Source organism: Anabrus simplex, chromosome X, assembly GCF_040414725.1.
Source record: "Anabrus simplex isolate iqAnaSimp1 chromosome X, ASM4041472v1, whole genome shotgun sequence".
Lineage (NCBI taxonomy): Eukaryota > Metazoa > Arthropoda > Insecta > Orthoptera > Tettigoniidae > Anabrus > Anabrus simplex.
In genome coordinates, this window is record NC_090279.1 from 163,699,178 (window position 1) to 163,718,853 (window position 19,676).

Sequence of the window (19,676 nt, forward strand, 5' to 3'; positions counted from 1 at the left end):
GTACTGTGAAAATAATGTTTAGTGACAGTACAACAGATTTTCATAAAATTTCATTGTGTGAGGCATTAATGTATTGAATGGGTGTGAAACCTGGACACTTTATCACTGTGACATAAAGAAACTGGAACACTTCCATCAGCAGAATCTTAGATCCATCATGAACATCAAATGGGATGACTACATAAGCAATGTGGCATTTCTTGACAAGGTGCATGTGAACAGCATAGAAGCTTTCCATCATCACTCATCGGCTTAGATGGGTTGGTCACATCCAGTGTACGAATGACAGCAGACTGTCTAAACAACTTCTCTGCAGTGAGAATGGTCATGGCGAAAGGCCTCAAGTAGCTCCTTTGAAATGTTATAAAGACCAGCTTAAGAAGACTATGAATAGCACCAACATAAATGGTTACGTAACATAAATTATAACACCTGGGCAACAACTGCACAAAATAGTGTTCTTTGGCGCAAAGCTACTGCAGAAGGTGTCTCACTGTTTGAGCAGGCACATTGAGACAAGAAATTGAAACCTGTGAAAAGCGGAAACTACGTCAGATTCAACTGCGTCCTCAATCCACCTTTAGATGTGACCTGTATGGCTGCATGTTTCATGCGAAGATTGGCTTGATCAGTCATCAGTGACATCTCCACAGAGCCAACAGACTTTAAGAAGATATGCAAGAGAAAAACGTATCCTCAGAATCGAGTAGCGACCTATGAATTGAATAGGTGGACCCCATTTTACCTTGTTCCTTGCAGCTAGTACTGTGGTTATGGATTGTGGCAATCCTTACATTCATGACTTCAGGGACTTCCACGGTGTATATAGAGATGGCCTTTGTTTGTTTGGCTTATTCAGAAGGAACATCTTTGTTTCCTTGTCAGAACGATGAGAAATTTAGAAATTAGACTACCTGTTCTGGAGAAGGATATGTGGTCTAGTGTTCAGTCAGCCTGCAAAAGAAATAATTTCCAGGCTAATTTCTAGAGCAAAGATGGCCAGACATAGAGCTAATGATGCTATCCCTAGTGTGAAGTTTATTGATAGTAGAAATGTTTACATCTCTTCAAAGGTCTTCACGACTTCTAGAGAGATGGGCCATGATTATAGATAGAAACAAACAAACCAACCCCATGGCTACTCAGCGCAAAGGCCTGCAGTACAAGGTGACGTGGTCAGTACAACAAAACCTATCGGCTGTCATTTTGGCTTTTTAGACAGGGGCCTCAATCTCATTGTCAGTTAGCTTCTCAATTATAGTTATGTTGGCATAGCCAACCTCAAACCAGCCCTCAGATCCAGGTAGAAATGCCTGACCTGGCAGAAATCAAACCCAGGGCCTCCATCCGAGAGGCAGGCATGCTATTCTTATACTGCAGGGCCTGAAAGTAGAAAGTAAAGAGACTAAGAAGGAGGTGCAGTTTGGATAGAGTTGGAAATGGCTGTGGAAGTAAGGAGAAATTGAAGGAACTTACTAGGAAATTGAATCTAGCAAATAAATCAGCTAAGAATAACATGATGGCAAGCATGATTGGCAGTTACACAAATTTTAGTGAAAAATGGAAGGGTATGCATAGATACTTTAAGGCAGAAACAGGTTCCAAAAAGGACATTCCAAGAATCATTAATGAACAAGTGGAGTATGAAGGCAAGGATCCTCAAAAGGCAGACATATTCAGTCAGCAGTATGTAAAGATTGCTGGTTACAAGGATAATGTTACATGTAATTAATCTCATAATAGAACTGTATTGAAGATAGTATATTAAAATTATAAAATCCTTTTATTTACAACCACCTGTTCAATACAATACGTATATAAGGATAATGTCCGGATATAGGAGGTGACTAATACTAAAGAAGTATTCAAATTTACGTATGATAACGACAGAATTTACAATAAAATACAAAAGTCAAAAACAAGAAAAACAGCTGGAATTGATCATTTTTGGGGGATATACTAAAGACAGTGGGTTGGGATATAGTACCATATCTGAAGTACTTATTTGATTATTGTTTGCATGAAGGAGTTATACCAAATGAATGGAGAGTTGCTATAGGAGCCCCTTTGTATAAAGGAAAAGTTGATAGATATATAGCTGAAAATTACAGGCCAGTCAGTTTAACGTACATTGCATGTAAGCTTTGGGAAAGCATTCTTTCTGATTATATTAAACATGTTTGCATAATTAATAACTGGTTCAATAGAAGGCAGTTCAGGTTTAGGAAAGTTCATTCCACTGAAACTCAACATATAGGATTCCAGTAAGATATAGCAGATATCTTGGATTCAGGAGGTCAAATGGACTGTATCGTGATTGACCTATCTGAGGCATTTGATAGGGTAGATCATGAGAGACTACTGGCAAAAAATGAGTGCTATTGGACTTGACAAAAGAGTGACTGAATGGGTGGCTATATTTCTAGAAAATAGAACTTGGAGAATTAGAGTAGGTAAAGCTTTATCTGATCCTGTAATAATTAATAGGGGAGTTCCTGAAGGCAGTATTATTAGACCTTATGTTTTTGTATATAAAATGATATGAGTAATGAACTGGAATCAGAGATAAGTCTTTTAGTGGGATGTTATACTGTATAGAGTAATAAATAAGTTACAAGATTGTAACTGCAAAAAGACTTTAACAATGTTGTGAGATGAGCAGCAGGCAATGGTATGATGATGAACAAGGTTAAAAGTCAGGTTGTGAGTTTCACAAATAGGAAAAGTCCTCTCAGTTTTAATTACTGTGTTGATAGGGTGAAAGTTCCTTTTGGGGATATTTTTTTGTTAGGGTCTTCACATCGCACCAATACTGATAGGTCTTATGGCGATGATGGGATAGGAAAGGCCTAGGAGTTGGAAGGAAGCAGCCGTGGCCTTAATTAAGGTACTGCCCCAGTATTTGCCTGGTGTGAAAATGGGAAACCATGGAAATCCATATTCAGGGCTGCCGACAATGGGATTCGAACCCACTATCTCCCGGATGCAAGCTCACAGCCACGCACCCCTAACCGCACGGCCAACTCACCCGGTGGAGATCATTGTAAGTACCTAGGTGTTAATATAAGGAAAGATCTTCATTGGGGTAATCACATAAATGGGATTGTAAATAAAGGGTACAGATTTCTGCACATGGTTATGAGGACTGGTAAGACCCCAACTAGAGTATGGTTCCAGTTTATGGGACCCTCACCAAGATTACTTGATTCAAGAACTGGAAAAATTCCAAAGGAAAGCAGCTCGATTTGTTCTGGGTGATTTCCAACCAAAGAGTAGTGTCTTTAGAAAGGAAAAATTAAATGTTTCCCTCTAATTCAATACAAAACATAATTCCATCATTAGATGAACATGTTTCAACTTGTTTGAGCCATCTTCAATGAAATAAGGGGGGTTAGAGTAATCTACATAATATAAGCTAAAAATTTGCTAAAAACATAATGAAGGAACAAAAGAAAAAACAAAAGGGACATGACGGAAATGAAAACAATAACAATATTTACATCACTAGATGGAGCAATAAATAACTCGCTGAGACAAATTCAGTGAAAAAAGGTTAATATAAAACATAATTGAATCCAAAAAGTGTGCTAAAACTAAGAAGAAAATAAAATAAAATAAATGATACGGATGGAAATGAAACAATAAGTGCTAATGGTGAGGTTGCGGACCTCTTAGTCTAAAAATTTTAGTTTGATAACAATTCAAAACAAGCCAAAATCACTGTGTTGAAAATTCCGGTTGACAGTCTGTCTTTGTAGAAACACTTTTAATGTTGCTCGTTCCTGCTCATATCTCCCTGGGAACTCACCCATTTAACATTCTTCTTTGACATGTAATTTCACCTGATCAGATGCCAAACCCTTCAAGAATTCCATTTTTTTTTCCCTGGGCTTTTATGGTACAAATTGAACAACACGAAAGAGTTACAAATTGCAGTCTCCAATAGCCAAAAGAAAATAGCCATATCACTACATTTTTCACTAGTATTTCCCTAACCTACTCCTCGAACTGAGGATTTGTAGTTCTTAATAACTGGAACGGACTAGTCATTTGAGATGGTTCACTTACACTGCCCACATAACATGTATTGACAAAAATACTAACTACTAACGTGAAGTTCATTTGAGAATTTCAGTCGAGTGTAGCGAGCTAACCCTGACCCAGGGTGTGAAGTGTGTTGGTACAGACAAGAAGGTAACATAAATTACAGCTCCATGCAAGATTTTTAATTTGTATGTATGTATGTATGTTCAGTCCGTCAGCGATGCCGCTGGTGGGATCCTTAACAGCTCTAACATCAGCTGTCATAGATGGCCTAGGCATCACTGAAGAGGTGTACTAGGGAAATGAGGGGTGAGGTAGTTTCCCGTTGCTTTCCTCACTGAGCCAGAGTTGCTATTACAAATCAGTCTGCCAAGTCCACTGAAATGCATACACCAACCAACCCTATGAGCAACATTTTCACACCATTCATTGCAGGGACTGGCTGCATAAGAATTGGCATTACTAGCATCGCTCGTACCTCAGTCACTTTCATATTGTCAAAGCCAATGATAAGACAGAGACAGATCTATGAAAGTAACAAAATTGCTCTAGCCTATACCAGAAGACATAGTGCACTGTAAACACTAGGTCCTGCCAGCAAAGGCATATTTTTAATTTAAGAAGTTCAAATGTTTTATGTTTATTGGGAGTCTATGAGACCTCACATCACTGGTTAAAGGATATAATAACATTAAGAAAAGCAATGAAATATCAGTATTTATTATTCAGCAGGAAGCAGACCTGGCTAACAGCTGGAAACTATAGATGATGATGATGATGACGATGATTATTCAGCGGGCTTATATTAAATGCATACCAGTACCAAAAATATTTATTATTTAGTACACTTGTAAATATTAATGGTAAATGCTCCATAATTTCAGCTTGGGTGTTCACTAATTGTTGGTGGGATAGCAGTACTGAAAGCATCAATTTGAGCCCAATGAAAATCCGCTTGATTCAAGTTCTATTTTATTTGACGATTCATTTCCCGTATTAGAAGACATATTTACAGTAGAGGCGTCATACTCCGAGGAGATTGTAACCAAAACAGCTGGGACAGATGACACCATACAAGTGGAATCAGTAACTAAAGCCAGTGATAACGTAGAAGTAAACATACTGACCAAAGTATTGTCAACTCCAGCACACCCAAGCACGTTAAAACCATAATGAATGACTGTAAATATGTTACAAACAGTTTATTATCACTTACTAATGTTTAGGAAACTAATATAAGACCTTGCACAAAACAGTATGGAATGGCGCGTCATATCAGTATTTGTTGGAATCAGTTCTAACATAGAGGTAACTACAACACTTGCTGTAGTTACCAGTCATTGCGCAGATAACTGTGAAGAAAGAAGCCGATAACTGTTGTTTTGGAAACTCATTTTAAACGTATCACCATGTTATGACACTGAACACTATGCATCTACAGATATCTGTCATTCCAGAAACCGGCCATAATACTAACCAATAAAAAGACAAATAAAAAGAAAAAGAAATAAACAATTGTCTGTTTAGCTCAGTTGAGAAAGAACCTTCTTTTCTATTTTCCAGATTGTATGAGGGCGGTGTTGCTATGAACCTTACGAAGCTGTACCCTGCAGTACAATATCCCGTGAGTTGTGGTACACCCATGATTGCTCCTCTCATCAAATGGCAGCACTCTCAGCAGTGGTATGTCTATGATAAGTGGAACAAGGTAAATACATTTTTTTATTGTCTTAATAACACCATGAAAGTATTATGTACAAAGTGTTAAGATATGAGTGAATGTGGTAATGTTTGAACCTCCCTGTACACATTAATACAGTGAATTTCATCAGAAAAAATAACTTTCTTCCAATATTCTGTTTTTCAATTCTGATGACTATGTGCCCTCAAGATATATTTGCTGCACATTTCTCCTGTTAGATGTGTTTCTTTGGTGGTTTGCAGGCCTTTCTTCTTCCTGCTATAAGTCTATGAAGAATATTAGTTATGTGCTGATTTACTCCCTTGTCGCACAAATCGTGAACCTAGTCCAAAGTTGTTTGTCAGGGGTTTAACTTACTTCTTCTGAGGGGAAAGTGGTCAACTGTTGGCACAATTTTGTTTTCCCTGGCACAGATTTTTTCCTTTTTACTTGGGTGAAATTGAGTCAGTCTGTTTTATCTTATTTAGTCGTGCCAGAAACATAACATATAGCATCAAGAATATTACAATAAAATACATCCAAAAACTGGTACTACAAGCATATCATTTCTAGAAACTGGGTAATACCACATCACATGGGCCTACCCTACAGAAATAAAATTTAAACATAGTGTGACCAGTGTCTTGCCAATTCACATGCTTCCTTGGTGCCAACATTCAGATTCTGAGGAGAACATGTAGTTGGGCATAACTTGCAGACAAGGTAATGAATTAATGAAGGAAGGAAGGAAGGAAGTTGTTTCTTGACTGAAGCCTTTGGATTGCTGCTTAATATCCATATAGGGTATTGTGGGTCCTCAAGTTCAATGCTTTAGATTTCTCTAGTCTGGTTGCAGACTCACAAAGTATATCTAGAGGTGAGATACCTGCTAGACAGTACACTTTTTCAAGTGGTGTAGACCTCAAACAGTCTTTAATGAGTCTGCAAGTCTCATTTAAGGCAAAGTCCAGTTGATCGGCATGGCTGGAACTATACCAGACAGGACAGGCATATTCTGCAGCTGAATAGCAAAGGCCTGTAGCTGAAGTTTGTAACGTACAAGGCTGTGTCCCCCAGGTTGCACCCGATAGTTTCTGAAGAATATTGTTCCTTGCTGATACCTTCCTTTTGATGTTCAAGCAGTGTGTTCTGTAGGTGAGTGCTTGATCGAGACTTACTCCTAAATATTTGGGAGTGAAGCAGTATTTTAGTTGTGTACCTTCCCAGGTCTCCTGCAGTTTCCTTGACGCCTGCTTTTTTTTTTTTTTTTTTTTGAGGTGAAAGGTGCAGACTTGTGTTTTTGATGGATTTGGTTTCAGCTGGTTCTCCCGGTAATAATCACCTAGATGTTGCAGAGGATGTGAGAGCTTGTCTTTAGCATCTTCAAAACTTGCCTCTTGAACTGGTAGAGCAAGATCATCTGTATAAATAAAACTCTTCATATTTGCAGGCAGGGCTGATCATCAGTATAGACCGGGCGAGTTGGCCGTGCGCGTAGCGGCGCGCGGCTGTGAGCTTGCATCCGGGAGATAGTAGGTTCGAATCCCACTATCGGCAGCCCTGAAAATGGTTTTCCGTGGTTTCCCATTTTCACACCAGGCAAATGCTGGGGCTGTACCTTAATTAAGGCCACGGCCGCTTCCTTCCAACTCCTAGGCCTTTCCTATCCCATCGTCGCCATAAGACCTATCTGTGTCGGTGCGACGTAAAGCCCCTAGCAAAAAAAAAAAAAAATCATCAGTATAGATGTTAAAAAGTAGAGAAGCTAGCACACTTCCTTGTGGAATATAATTCTTCACATTCCTCCATCTGCTCTGCTGGTCGTGAAATTAAAAAAAAACCTTCTGTTTTGCAGAAAGCACTCAACCATTCGAGTTAGTTTGTAGTCCTCAGTTATTCTATTCTATAGAGTTTACATAGGAGTACGGTATGCCATGGTTTATTGCATCTGTTTATTCCACTGAATAATTTTATTTACCATGTCTACACCAACACAAAATTTGGTTGCTATATCTCCATGGTATCATATAATTTTCTGCAATAATTCTTCTATTTTCTGGGAGTCATGTCCAAGATAGATATTGGGCATCAAACAAGGTAACCTCAAAATCTCTAATATCGGAGCTTCTTACAGCAAGTCAGTACTTGTTCCCTATCCACTCCTTTGTTTACATGGCCTGCCTGCTTCCTCCAGCAAGTCAGTGCTTGTTCTACATAAGACATTAAAGATTCATTTCTTTGCCTGAGGTCCTAAGTCAACTTAAAGACATCATATTGTGACAAGATAATCATAACCTTAATTTTTGTTATCTATATATATAAAAGAACATGTCCTGGCTGACTGACTTATTCATCATCGCAGAGACAATACTACTGGACATAAAGAAATGAAATTTTGAAGATACATTTTATATTACAATGTAGGTGCTCACTAAGAGAGGATTTTTGGATATTCTGTTGCTACGGGGGTGAAAAGGGGAGGTGAATTTTTAAAATGAGTGTATCTATATCTCAAAACTAAAGTTTACAGATGTAAAAATTGGTATTTAGAAGCTCCTTTGAAAAAAAGAAACATATATTTTTTTGTTTTGGGAAAATCCCACTAGGAGGGGTGAAAAAGGGGTTCAATGACTTTAATGAGGATACTTATATCTCAGAAAATGAAGATATTACAGACCTGAAAAACAGGTATTTTAATCTCCTTTAAAAATAAACACATATTTTTTTATTTTTAGAAAATCCAATTAATGGGGGTTTAACAGGAGTGACATATGGGGTGAATTTTTAGAAACACTGTATCTACAATATGTCTCAGAAACATAAAATGTGACAGACGTAAAATTTGGTATTTGGAATCTCCTGTAAAAGTAAAGAAACATAGGCGATTTGTTTTCGGAAACTCCACTTAAGGGGCACTAAAAAGGGGTGAAATTTTGAAATGAGCATGTCTACAGTATATCTCAAAAACTTAACATGTTACAGAAGTGAAAAATGGTCATTTTTATCTCTATTAAAGATAAAGAAACATGTATTTTTTTGTTTTTGGGAAAACCACTTGGGTGGGGGGTAAAAATGACTGAAAATGGGGTTGAATTCTTTTTATTAGGATATTGATATCTCTAAAACTGAAGATGTTACAGATGTGAAATTTGGTATTTGGAACCTCCTTTAAAAATAAAGAAATAAGTATTTTTTGTGTTTTCGGAAATCCACTTGGGGGGGGGGGGAGAATAAAAATTTGTTGAATTATTTGTATAAAGATACTATTATCTCAAAAATGAAAGATGTTGCAGACGTGAAAATTGGTATTTGGAATCTGCTTTAAAAGTAAAGAAATACTTTGATTTCAGAAAATCCAATGAAGGGGTGGGGGGGTGAAAGAATTGAAAAATTAATTGAATTAATTGTATGAGAATACTTACATCTAATAAGAACTAAAGTTGTTACAGACGTGAAAATTGGTATTTGGATCTCCTTTAAAAACAAAGAAAAATACATTTTTGGGGGAAATCATCTTGGGGGGCAGGGGTGAAAAGGAGTTGAATTTCCTTTTATGAGGACACATATCTAAAATACTGAAGATGTTACATTCGTGATAATTGGTGTATAGAAGATCCTTTACTAATAAAGAAACAAGTATTTTTCTTGAAAATTCACTTAAGGGGGTGAGTGTGAAAGGAAGTGAGAGAAAGTGAATATTTTTATGGGGATACTTATATCTCAAAACTGAAGGTAACAGACGTGAATGGAATCTTCTTTAAACATAAAGAAACACATCTTTTTTTTCTTTACGTCGCACCGACACAGATAGGTCTTGTGGCGACGATGGGACAGGGAAGGGCTAGGAGTGGGAAGGAAGCGGCCGTGGCCTTAATTAAGGTACAGCCCCAGCATTTGCCTGGTGTGAAAATGGGAAACCATGGAAAACCATTTTCAGGGCTGCCGACAGTGGGGTTCGAACCTACTATCTCCCGAATACTGGATACTGGTCGCACTTAAGCGACTGCAGCTATCGAGCTCGGTCTTCTTTTTTTTTGGGTGGCGGGAATCAACTTAATGGCGGGGGGGGGGGGGGGGTGAAAAAGAAGTTGAGACCAGTTGATTTTAATGTTCATAATGTACTTGATTCTGATCATAAACCAATCAGTTTTAATCTTTCCTGGGTTTGTTTTCAAGAGTCATCTTTTCCTTTGGAGAACTTAAAGTTAGATTACAGTAGATTCTCCTGGCATATAAATTAAAATTTAAACATATTTGAAATAAACGATAGGAATGATATTGACTGTGCAATTGTTCACCTCTATAATAAGGTCAACAATGCACGGAAGTATATCATTCGTATCGCCAGAAATCCTGCGCACTTGCCTACGCGCGACAATGGTGCTACCACCAAATAGCAGTCTTGCATCTTGCTGCGGGGTCCAGAACATCAATAATAATAATAATAATAATAATAATAATAATAATAATAATAATAATAATAATAATAATAATAATAATAATAATAATAATAATAACAACAACCTAAATTCAAATGAAACTTTAGGGGCGCGCAGCTGTGAGCTCGCATCCAGGAGATAGTGGGTTCGAACCCCACTGTCAGCAGCCCTGAAGATGGTTTTCTGTGGTTTCCCATTTTCACACCAGGCAAATGCTAGAGCTCTACCTTACTTAAGGCCACGGCCACTTCCTTCCCATTCCTAGGCCTTTCCTGTCTCATTGTCACCATAAGACCTATCTGTGTCAGTGCGACATAAAGCAAAAAAAAAAAAACAACTAATATCACCCACTCAAATAATAATAATAATAATAATAATAATAATAATAATAATAATAATAATAACGTTCTGAACTGTCGTCAAAATGTGTGGACCGCGCTGCAAATGAGTCCTGGCCGGGTAATGACTATGAATGCAGTCCGGCCACGGGTTCAGTACCGCCAAAGCACCCAATACGACACCACGCCGGATCTCCTCAAGGATTTGATCCATATTAAAAAGGCTTATAGGAAAAGATGGCAAAGATTTAGGGACCCAACTGACCAGGCAGAATACCTAGAGCTAGCCCGGGAAGTATGAAATCAATTGCTGGAAAGAAAGATTGAAAAATGGGAGGAACTTTGCCGTCAGATCGCGAATTTTGGTGGATTATATATAAAATGTTAAGCATTTGATTATAAATTTCAGTATAATACTGTAGCAAAGCACAGGTATCTTGCTAGTTATATATATTTCAATGTTATAGTTATTCCTACAACATTGTCTTTGTCTGGTATATATATATATCCGTATATACAATAGAGGGAAATTTGATTGATCCACCTTTTTTCAATACACAATATGTTGTTAATATGATCACAACATTTTTATTCAGTACCGGTTTCGGTGTCTATGGACAACATCATCGGCCAAAACAGGTCATATGAACAAATATATACAGGTATGTATATCATTAACAGGATGAAGTAAAAATATAATGCTTAAAAGAATATTAACAAGTTATGTGCTTGTTGGTCAAAGTATAAAATGAAAGTGAATATATTAACAAATGTTTAAAAACTTGATCACTTGTATATCTTTGTTCATACGACCTGTTTCGGCTGATGATGGTCTCCATAGACACCGAAACCTGTACTGAATAAAAATGTTGTGATCATATTAACAACATATTGTGTATTGAAAAAAAGGTGGATCAATCAAATTTCCCTCTATTGTATGTTATCTCCTTTCAATACGGACCAGAGATGAAGTTTTTAGTGTTAAATGGTATATATATATATATGTTTTAGTTTTCACATAATTTGTTTAGTTTTTATTTGGCTGAAGATAGCCACTAAGTGGCTGAAACTAGTCACAAGACTTATGTAATATCATTTACTTGATATATTGTATTGAAAAGGTGGATCCTCTTGCCAATTTATTCTTATAAGATAAAGATGAGTTCAAGTAGCAAAAGACCAGGAACGAAGTGCAAACACTTAAGGAGAAAAGGATTCCAGCAAATCAATATAAATAATGGAAAGTAATAAACAAGTGACAAATCAAATAATAAATCGGAAGACTTGCCCCTGAGGTTGTAAGATATTTTGTCATACAAAGTATGATATTGTGTGTAACATACAGTAATAACAGTTATGTTACACATATACTTCTGGTTATGGCATGGAATTATGTTTACCCTTTACCCTCTATCCTTCCTAGTTTCTTGTATTTGAGGAGTCCATGCTATATACAGTAAATGTTTAATTGTCTTGTGTCGTTTCATTCTACAGACCAGGTTCAACCGTGGCTCTGACAACTACATTATAAACGTAAATGAAAGGAGAGACTCTTTCTATAAGGGTCACGTAATTGATGGACGCAACTTGTTTCCTGCTACGGGATACTTGGTAAGTAGCGTTTAAATAGCTTGAACCTCCAGATTTGGATTTTGATGTTTATAAGACCAAACTTTAGACCTAAAGTACAACAGAGTATTCATAAAGTAGGTAATGGAAAGGAACAAACAAATGTAATTCAAGTCATATGTAGAAAGATGGGTAAATCACCAACAACAGTGTCAAATGCCCTCACTCCATATGAGCACTGCGGAGAGGTTTGGAATTTAATCCAGGCTTTTGGCACGCAATCTAGTGATTAGAAATTGTATACCATCACCTCCCCTACCTTGTCGGCCAATGTTCTGATGGTGAAATTTTTTTCGACCAACGGGACTCGCACCGTCTAACCGCGCATTTAGACTTCAACGCCTTAATGATCATGGCCACCGGGTGGGCTTTGTTCCTTTCTTTCTATATATGACTATATTCATAAACTTATGCTTAATAACTATTTTTTTTAAATTACAGTACTTAGTGTGGAATACCGTGGCTGAGATGCAGCAAGTTTTAGGAACATCTTGCAACGTACACTTCCGGAATGTCAAGTTCAACAGAGCTACATATATCCCCAAGAAAGGTACGAGACTTATCTGGCAGTGTCTTGCTTAATATTTTTATACCTATTCTTGATCGACTGTACTCAGACACGTCTCTGGTGAGATAAAGTTTTCAGAGTGTACAATGTCTGCCGGTAGGGACTATCTCTCTTTATTGACAACAGGGGGAAATTAAATATGAAGAAGACAGATTATCTGGAATGCAGCAACCAAATGGATGGCACAATTACTGTAAATTTATAACTGTTACGTTTCGTTCTTCAGTCTGCCAATACAAATTTTGAATAAATAAATTTATAAACTACCTGAAAAAGAAAACAAAGAAAAGAAACAACTTAATAATTCTGTTACTCCCGAAGATGGTTTTCCATGGTTTCCCATTTTTACACCTGGCAAATGCTGGGGCTGTACCTTAATTAAGGCCATGGCCACTTCCTTCCCGCTCCTAGGCCTTTCCTATCCCATCATCGCCATAAGACCTATCTGTGTCGGTGTGACATTAAGCCAATTGTAAATAAAATTCTGTTATCGTAAGCTTTCTTTTTCAGGTAGTTTGTAAATTTATTTATTCAAAATCAGTTCTGGCAGGCTGAAGAACCTAACATTTATAAATTAACTGAGTTGAACCTGAAAAGAGATGGCTTCAAATTTAAAATAAATTGCTATATGCAAGTTAAAAGTTAATTAAATAACTCAGTTAAAATACCTGGGCTTGTGCATCACTTCTGATTGCACTTCCATTACTGATGTCAAGACAAGAGTCATTGCTACATTGATCAGACTGGTGCCTCTTTATGGAATTGATGCTAGCCTAGATCATCAAAAAAGAACAGGAACTTCATGCAGTGGGAATGAAGATGCTGAGATGGTCCATTGACTTGACTCAAGTAGACCATTCAAGGAACAGTAATGCACATAAGAAATTCAAAGTTGTCCCAATTGCACAGGAAATGCAAGGAACACATCCTGTTTAAAACACACGATACATACAAATTTCCAACTACCAGCTCTTTCTGTGGACCAGTGTACATTTGGGTATAATACCAAAGAATGTATAATATATTTTAATATTGAATGTGTTCTCACTTGTAAAGTGAAGTGTATTGATTGGGTGGACCATTAAACCTAATACTAATTCTTAATTAAGCTGTATTTCAATACAGATCTATACGATGAAGTTTGTAAATTACAACATGTTCTGAGCTGCGGTGGAGATATTGCTTGGAATGACATCAGTCAATGAATAAGTTTGAGCGTATTTTCTAAGTAGGAAAGACCACACTATGAAAATAAAGTTGGAATTCCAGAGGACAACTTGAGACAAATACGGTAAGAGGAATTAGGGATTAGAATCATTTACCAAGGGAGATGTCTGATAAATTTCCAACTTCTTTGAAATCTAAGAAAAAATAATGTAAACAACTGATAGGTAATTGGCCTCCTCAACGCGCTGAACATTACGACTTTTTAAAATTAATGACCACATACAAACTCTCTGGATATAGCCTATCTTGTCACAAGATTTGCACCACAGTGTCTAGTGATCGATGCAACAGTTAGCTGCAATATGGGAATCACGTTCACAATGCAAGTACAAGTTGCCTAAATTTAATTGAAGGAAATTTACCTTTGAAAAGGAAAACTGGTTTGATTTATTCTAGCGTAGGCTGAATTGTGTAGGGTTGGATTGTCTTTAAGTTACCTTGTTGACATCTGTGGACTTGCCGGTATTGAATGTTTTGCTATCAATTTTTGATGCTTCCTGGGTGAGGGAAAGTGTCAGGTCAGTTTGCAATAGGAGTTGTTCAGATGTTGATGGATGGATCTTTAATGCCTAGAGTGAATTGAAAGACCACGTTGACAACCGACTTTTTGCATTCACAGTTGAAATTGCATGTAGCAACATATTTCCTTCAGGTGGCAACATATTTGGATGACATAGATGTTGATTCCCATTGGGAATCTGAAATATTTGTCCTGAATGAGTAAATTTATAATACCAATATAAATGGTCCGTGATTGGACATTATAAATTTTCCAGCTAACTCATTCTTGGTTGCCAGCGTTTCGCCCTCGTGTGCTAGGGCGGGCTCATCAGTTGGTACCTAGCACACCTACCAATACGCTGGCTAGTGCATACCGTGGAGGCCACTGCGTAGGCTAACTGGAGCCACCGGCAGTGCCAATGCACTAAGAGACTTTGTCTCATTATCAAAAATTGATGCCTGCTTGGCCATCAGATGACATAGATGTTGATTCCCATAGGGAATCTGAAATATTTGTCCTGAATGAGTAAATTTATAATACCAATATAAATGGTCCGTCATTGGACATTATAAATTTTCCAGCTAACTCATTCTTGGTTGCCAGCGTTTCGCCCTCGTGTACTAGGGCGGGCTCATCAGTTGGTACCTAGCACACCTACCAATACGCTGGCTAGTGCATACCGTGGAGGCCACTGCGTAGGCTAACTGGAGCCACCGGCAGTGCCAATGCACTAAGAGACTTTGTCTCATTATCAAAAATTGATGCCTGCTTGGCCATCAGATGACATAGATGTTGATTCCCATAGGGAATCTGAAATATTTGTCCTGAATGAGTAAATTTATAATACCAATATAAATGGTCCGTCATTGGACATTATAAATTTTCCAGCTAACTCATTCTTGGTTGCCAGCGTTTCGCCCTCGTGTGCTAGGGTGAGCTCATCAGTTGGTACCTAGCACACCTACCAATACGCTGGCTAGTGCATACCGTGGAGGCCACTGCGTAGGCTAACTGGAGCCACCGGCAGTGCCAATGCACTAAGAGACTTTGTCTCATTATCAAAAATTGATGCCTGCTTGGCCATCAGATGACATAGATGTTGATTCCCATAGAGAATCTGAAATATTTGTCCTGAATGAGTAAATTTATAATACCAATATAAATGGTCCGTCATTGGACATTATAAATTTTCCAGCTAACTCATTCTTGGTTGCCAGCGTTTCGCCCTCGTGTGCTAGGGTGGGCTCATCAGTTGGTACCTAGCACACCTACCAATACACTGGCTAGTGCATACCGTGGAGGCCACTGCGTAGGCTAACTGGAGCCTCATTCAGGACAAATATTTCAGATTCCCTATGGGAATCAACATCTATGTCATCTGATGGCCAAGCAGGCATCAATTTTTGATAATGAGACAAAGTCTCTTAGTGCATTGGCACTGCCGGTGGCTCCAGTTAGCCTACGCAGTGGCCTCCACGGTATGCACTAGCCAGCGTATTGGTAGGTGTGCTAGGTACCAACTGATGAGCCCGCCCTAGTACACGAGGGCGAAACACTGGCAACCAAGAATGAGTTAGCTGGAAAATTTATAATGTCCAATGACGGACCATTTATATTGGTATTATAAATTTACTCATTCAGGACAAATATTTCAGATTCCCTATGGCAGGGATGGCGAACCTATGCCACGCGTGTCACTTGGTGACACGCGAACACGATTTCGGTGGCACACCACATGCACATAATAACATTCTTATGTACGTCTTGTACTATAGACTAAACATATCTCGTGCATGGTATAGTTACAGTGTTTTAGGTTGAAGAAATATATACCGAAAATCTAAATTCTAGTTCCATTCAGACGTGCATTATGGCAACACTTCAACACTGATAGGTCCGGAAGTCAAGTGAGATAAATGTCAGAGGCATCCGACGAACCATTTGCTCACCCACATCAGCCAATTAGCGAAGTTTGGCTCATGTGTGGTTGCCAGCATCGCGTAATTATTTGTAGTGCGTAACTGTTAATTGCTTCGAATTTTGTAAGAAAAATAGTTGCCAAGATATTATCTCAACTTCGAGATTTGGACAAACTATCGCACTTTATTTCAAAACCTTATATTGCACAAATGAGTGCTATTAAGGCCATTTTTTGCCTGGTTTTATATTGACAGTTTAGAAATGGAGTTCACTGAATTTCAAGAAAGCAGTATAGTGCATCGGTAAACTAATTCCTACAACTTGGTGAAGAATTGGTGAAAATCGGGTGTGCTTTTGATGATGAATATTCTTTCCAGAAGCTAGAGAACTTAATACTTGAACAGCGGAACAGCCTCCCAGAGATGTTTTCGGCCATGAAGAAAGTTGCTACAGCGTTTGTTACTTTGTTTGGTTCATCATACACCTGCGAACAGCTATTTTAGGCAATGAACATGCGAAGTCAACTGTTAGAAACCGTCTTAGTTCAGACCTAAGAACTTCTGGTGTGTTATCGAAGACAACAAGTTAAGACCCTAACATAAATGACATGGCTACTAAGATTCAGCAACAAGTTTCACACTAAAGTTGAGAACGACATTTCATTTAAAGTCCTTCGGCAATATTAGTATTTTTGATTTCTATGTCCAATAATACGCAATGACGAAGTGTGTTACAATGGGCGCTTATTATATTAAAAGAAAAATTATGTTAGGTATTCTTAACACTTACATATTAAAATGTATTTTTGCGGTATTGGCAAAATACTACCACAGAACATGCAATGAAATGTATTATTTTACGGTGTATGTGTAATTACATATTAACAAACATAATTTGGAATTAGGGATGGAAGTCGGTAGTGGATTGTGGGGGCGGGGTGATTGTAGCGATTCCATAAGAAAACAACAAGTGGCACAGTATACAGTTGAGAAAAATAAATCAGACATAAAATGGCACACTAGTTGGGAAAGGTTCGCCATCTCTGCCCTATGGGAATCAACATCTATGTCATCTGATGGCCAAGCAGGCATCAATTTTTGATAATGAGACAAAGTCTCTTAGTGCATTGGCACTGCCGGTGGCTCCAGTTAGCCTACGCAGTGGCCTCCACGGTATGCACTAGCCAGCGTATTGGTAGGTGTGCTAGGTACCAACTGATGAGCCCACCCTAGCACACGAGGGCGAAACGCTGGCAACCAAGAATGAGTTAGCTGGAAAATTTATAATGTCCAATGACGGACCATTTATATTGGTATTATAACATATTTGGATATCGATTGAGCGTGAGATTATGTGCAGTTGAGGAAACAATGATGTTTGACTGTGACATTACGTCTGGAACATAATTGGTCTGTTAGATGCTTAACAACCTCATCAAATTTTAGTTCGAAAGCTTTTTTTAGGAGATGCCAGAGATGTATAGGCAAGAATACGGAAAATGAAATTTATAAATAATAAGATGCCAGAGATGACCGTAATGAAAAGGCATCTAGTCCTATGCTGCTTATCAACACACAGGCATACATCTCCTTGTATCAAGTTTGTTTTTCATTTGCATTTAGTTGTTAAAACGTTGAATGTAGTGCTCGAAATTTTCTGTTTGAGCACAGAAGAGTCAAAATTTGGAAGGATAGTAAGGCCCGAATTGATCTTGACGATTTGAATTGGTCTCTATTTTCTTTGATATTTGCTTTACGTTGCACCGACACAGATAGGTCATATGGCGACGATGGGACAGGAAAGGCCTAGGGAGCAGCCATGACCTTAATTATGGTACAGCCCCAGCATTTGCCTGGTGTAAAAATGGGAAACCATGGAAAACCACCTTCAGGGCTGCCGACAGTGGGGGTTCGAACCCACTATCTCCCGGATGCGAGCTCATAGCTGCGCGCCCCTAACCGCAAGGCCAGCTCGCCCGGTAATTGATAGTTTAAACAATTGTATTGAGTATCCACTCATTATTAACATTGAATTGCTGTAGAAATTGTTGAAACTAAATAACATCCATATCGAAGATGCGAGTTCAATGTTGAAGTTGTAATGCATGCTCAGTAGAAAATACAGCTTGTCAAACTATCAGGTAATTATAGAGAAAGTACTTACAGACTGTCAAATCAACATGTAAACAACAAGTCTTTTACCTCATCACTAAAACTGTTGTGTTTTAAGGATTTGAGTAATTGAATTAATAATAAAATGGTAGGATTTGTAATGTATTAACTTAAGAACAAAGAAAAGAACTTAAGAACAATATATCAATAGCATAGGTACACAGAGACAAAATATTACAAAGAAAATTGAAGTTCATGCTGTTACAACAATCTCCCTCAGTTATTAAGCGCAATCGTAGTCTTCGATGTAGCACAGTGGTCTTCGAACACACAGAGGTCTGCAAGTGTTTCTCCTCATTTTCAGAGGCATTGTCTGGAAGTTCGTGCTGTACTTCAGCTGGGGTCCTGCCAGGTTGAAGTTCTCTTTGGACCAGGGATCTTTTTATTTTTGCTAGTGGCTTTACGTCACACCGACACAGATAGGTCTTATGGCGACGATGGGATAGGAAAGGCTAGGAGTTGGAAGGAAGGGGCCATGGCCTTAATTAAGGTACAGCCCCAGCATTTGCCTGGAGTGAAAATGGGAAACCATGGAAAACCATCTTCAGGGCTGCCGACAGTGGGATACGAACTCACTGTCTCCCGGATGCAAGCTCACAACCGCGCGCCTCTAACCACATGGCCAACTCGCCCGGTAAAGACCAGGGATTTAGGGGTAGCACTACTATCTCTCACGCTCACGTGGAGGCACTGGGTTTGATTCCTGGCAAGATCAGGGAATTCTACCTGCATCTGAGGGCTGATTCAAGGTCCACTTAGCCTATGTGATTACAGTTGAATAGGTGCTGCCTAATGGGGTGAGATTTCACAAATTTCACCATTTTTGGCCTTATATTTGTCCCTATTGACTAAGCTCATGTAAATAAGCACACCAGGTTGTTGATGGGTCTGCCATGTCAATATAATCATGTTAATTTAATCAATCATAGATCATACATGTTTTGAGAAATGGCCATTCACTTGATCAGCAAAATCAAATCAAATCAAATCAGAAGCGAAAAATATTTTGCTTATGATATTAGACCTCGGTCTAGAAAGCCAAGGATAACCATTGAGAAGATTTGTTGTGCCGATCACACAGCACCTCATAATCTGCAGTCCTTTAGGCTGAGTCGCAGTTGCCTGGTAGTCCAAAGCTGATCAAGGCTGTTGTGGCA

General features: G+C 38.3%; 1 protein-coding gene across 1 annotated transcript in view; it reads left to right on the forward strand.

Annotated features, from left to right (window-relative positions):
* LOC136886744 (fatty acid synthase) overlaps positions 1–19,676 on the forward strand; it is a 198,915-nt gene that overhangs the window by 81,228 nt on the left and 98,011 nt on the right. The window contains exons 14-16 of the mRNA XM_067159548.2: positions 5,608–5,752; positions 11,997–12,113; positions 12,573–12,681. Coding sequence (XP_067015649.2) covers positions 5,608–5,752; positions 11,997–12,113; positions 12,573–12,681 — 371 coding nt within the window. The remainder of the gene's footprint in view (positions 1–5,607; positions 5,753–11,996; positions 12,114–12,572; positions 12,682–19,676) is intronic.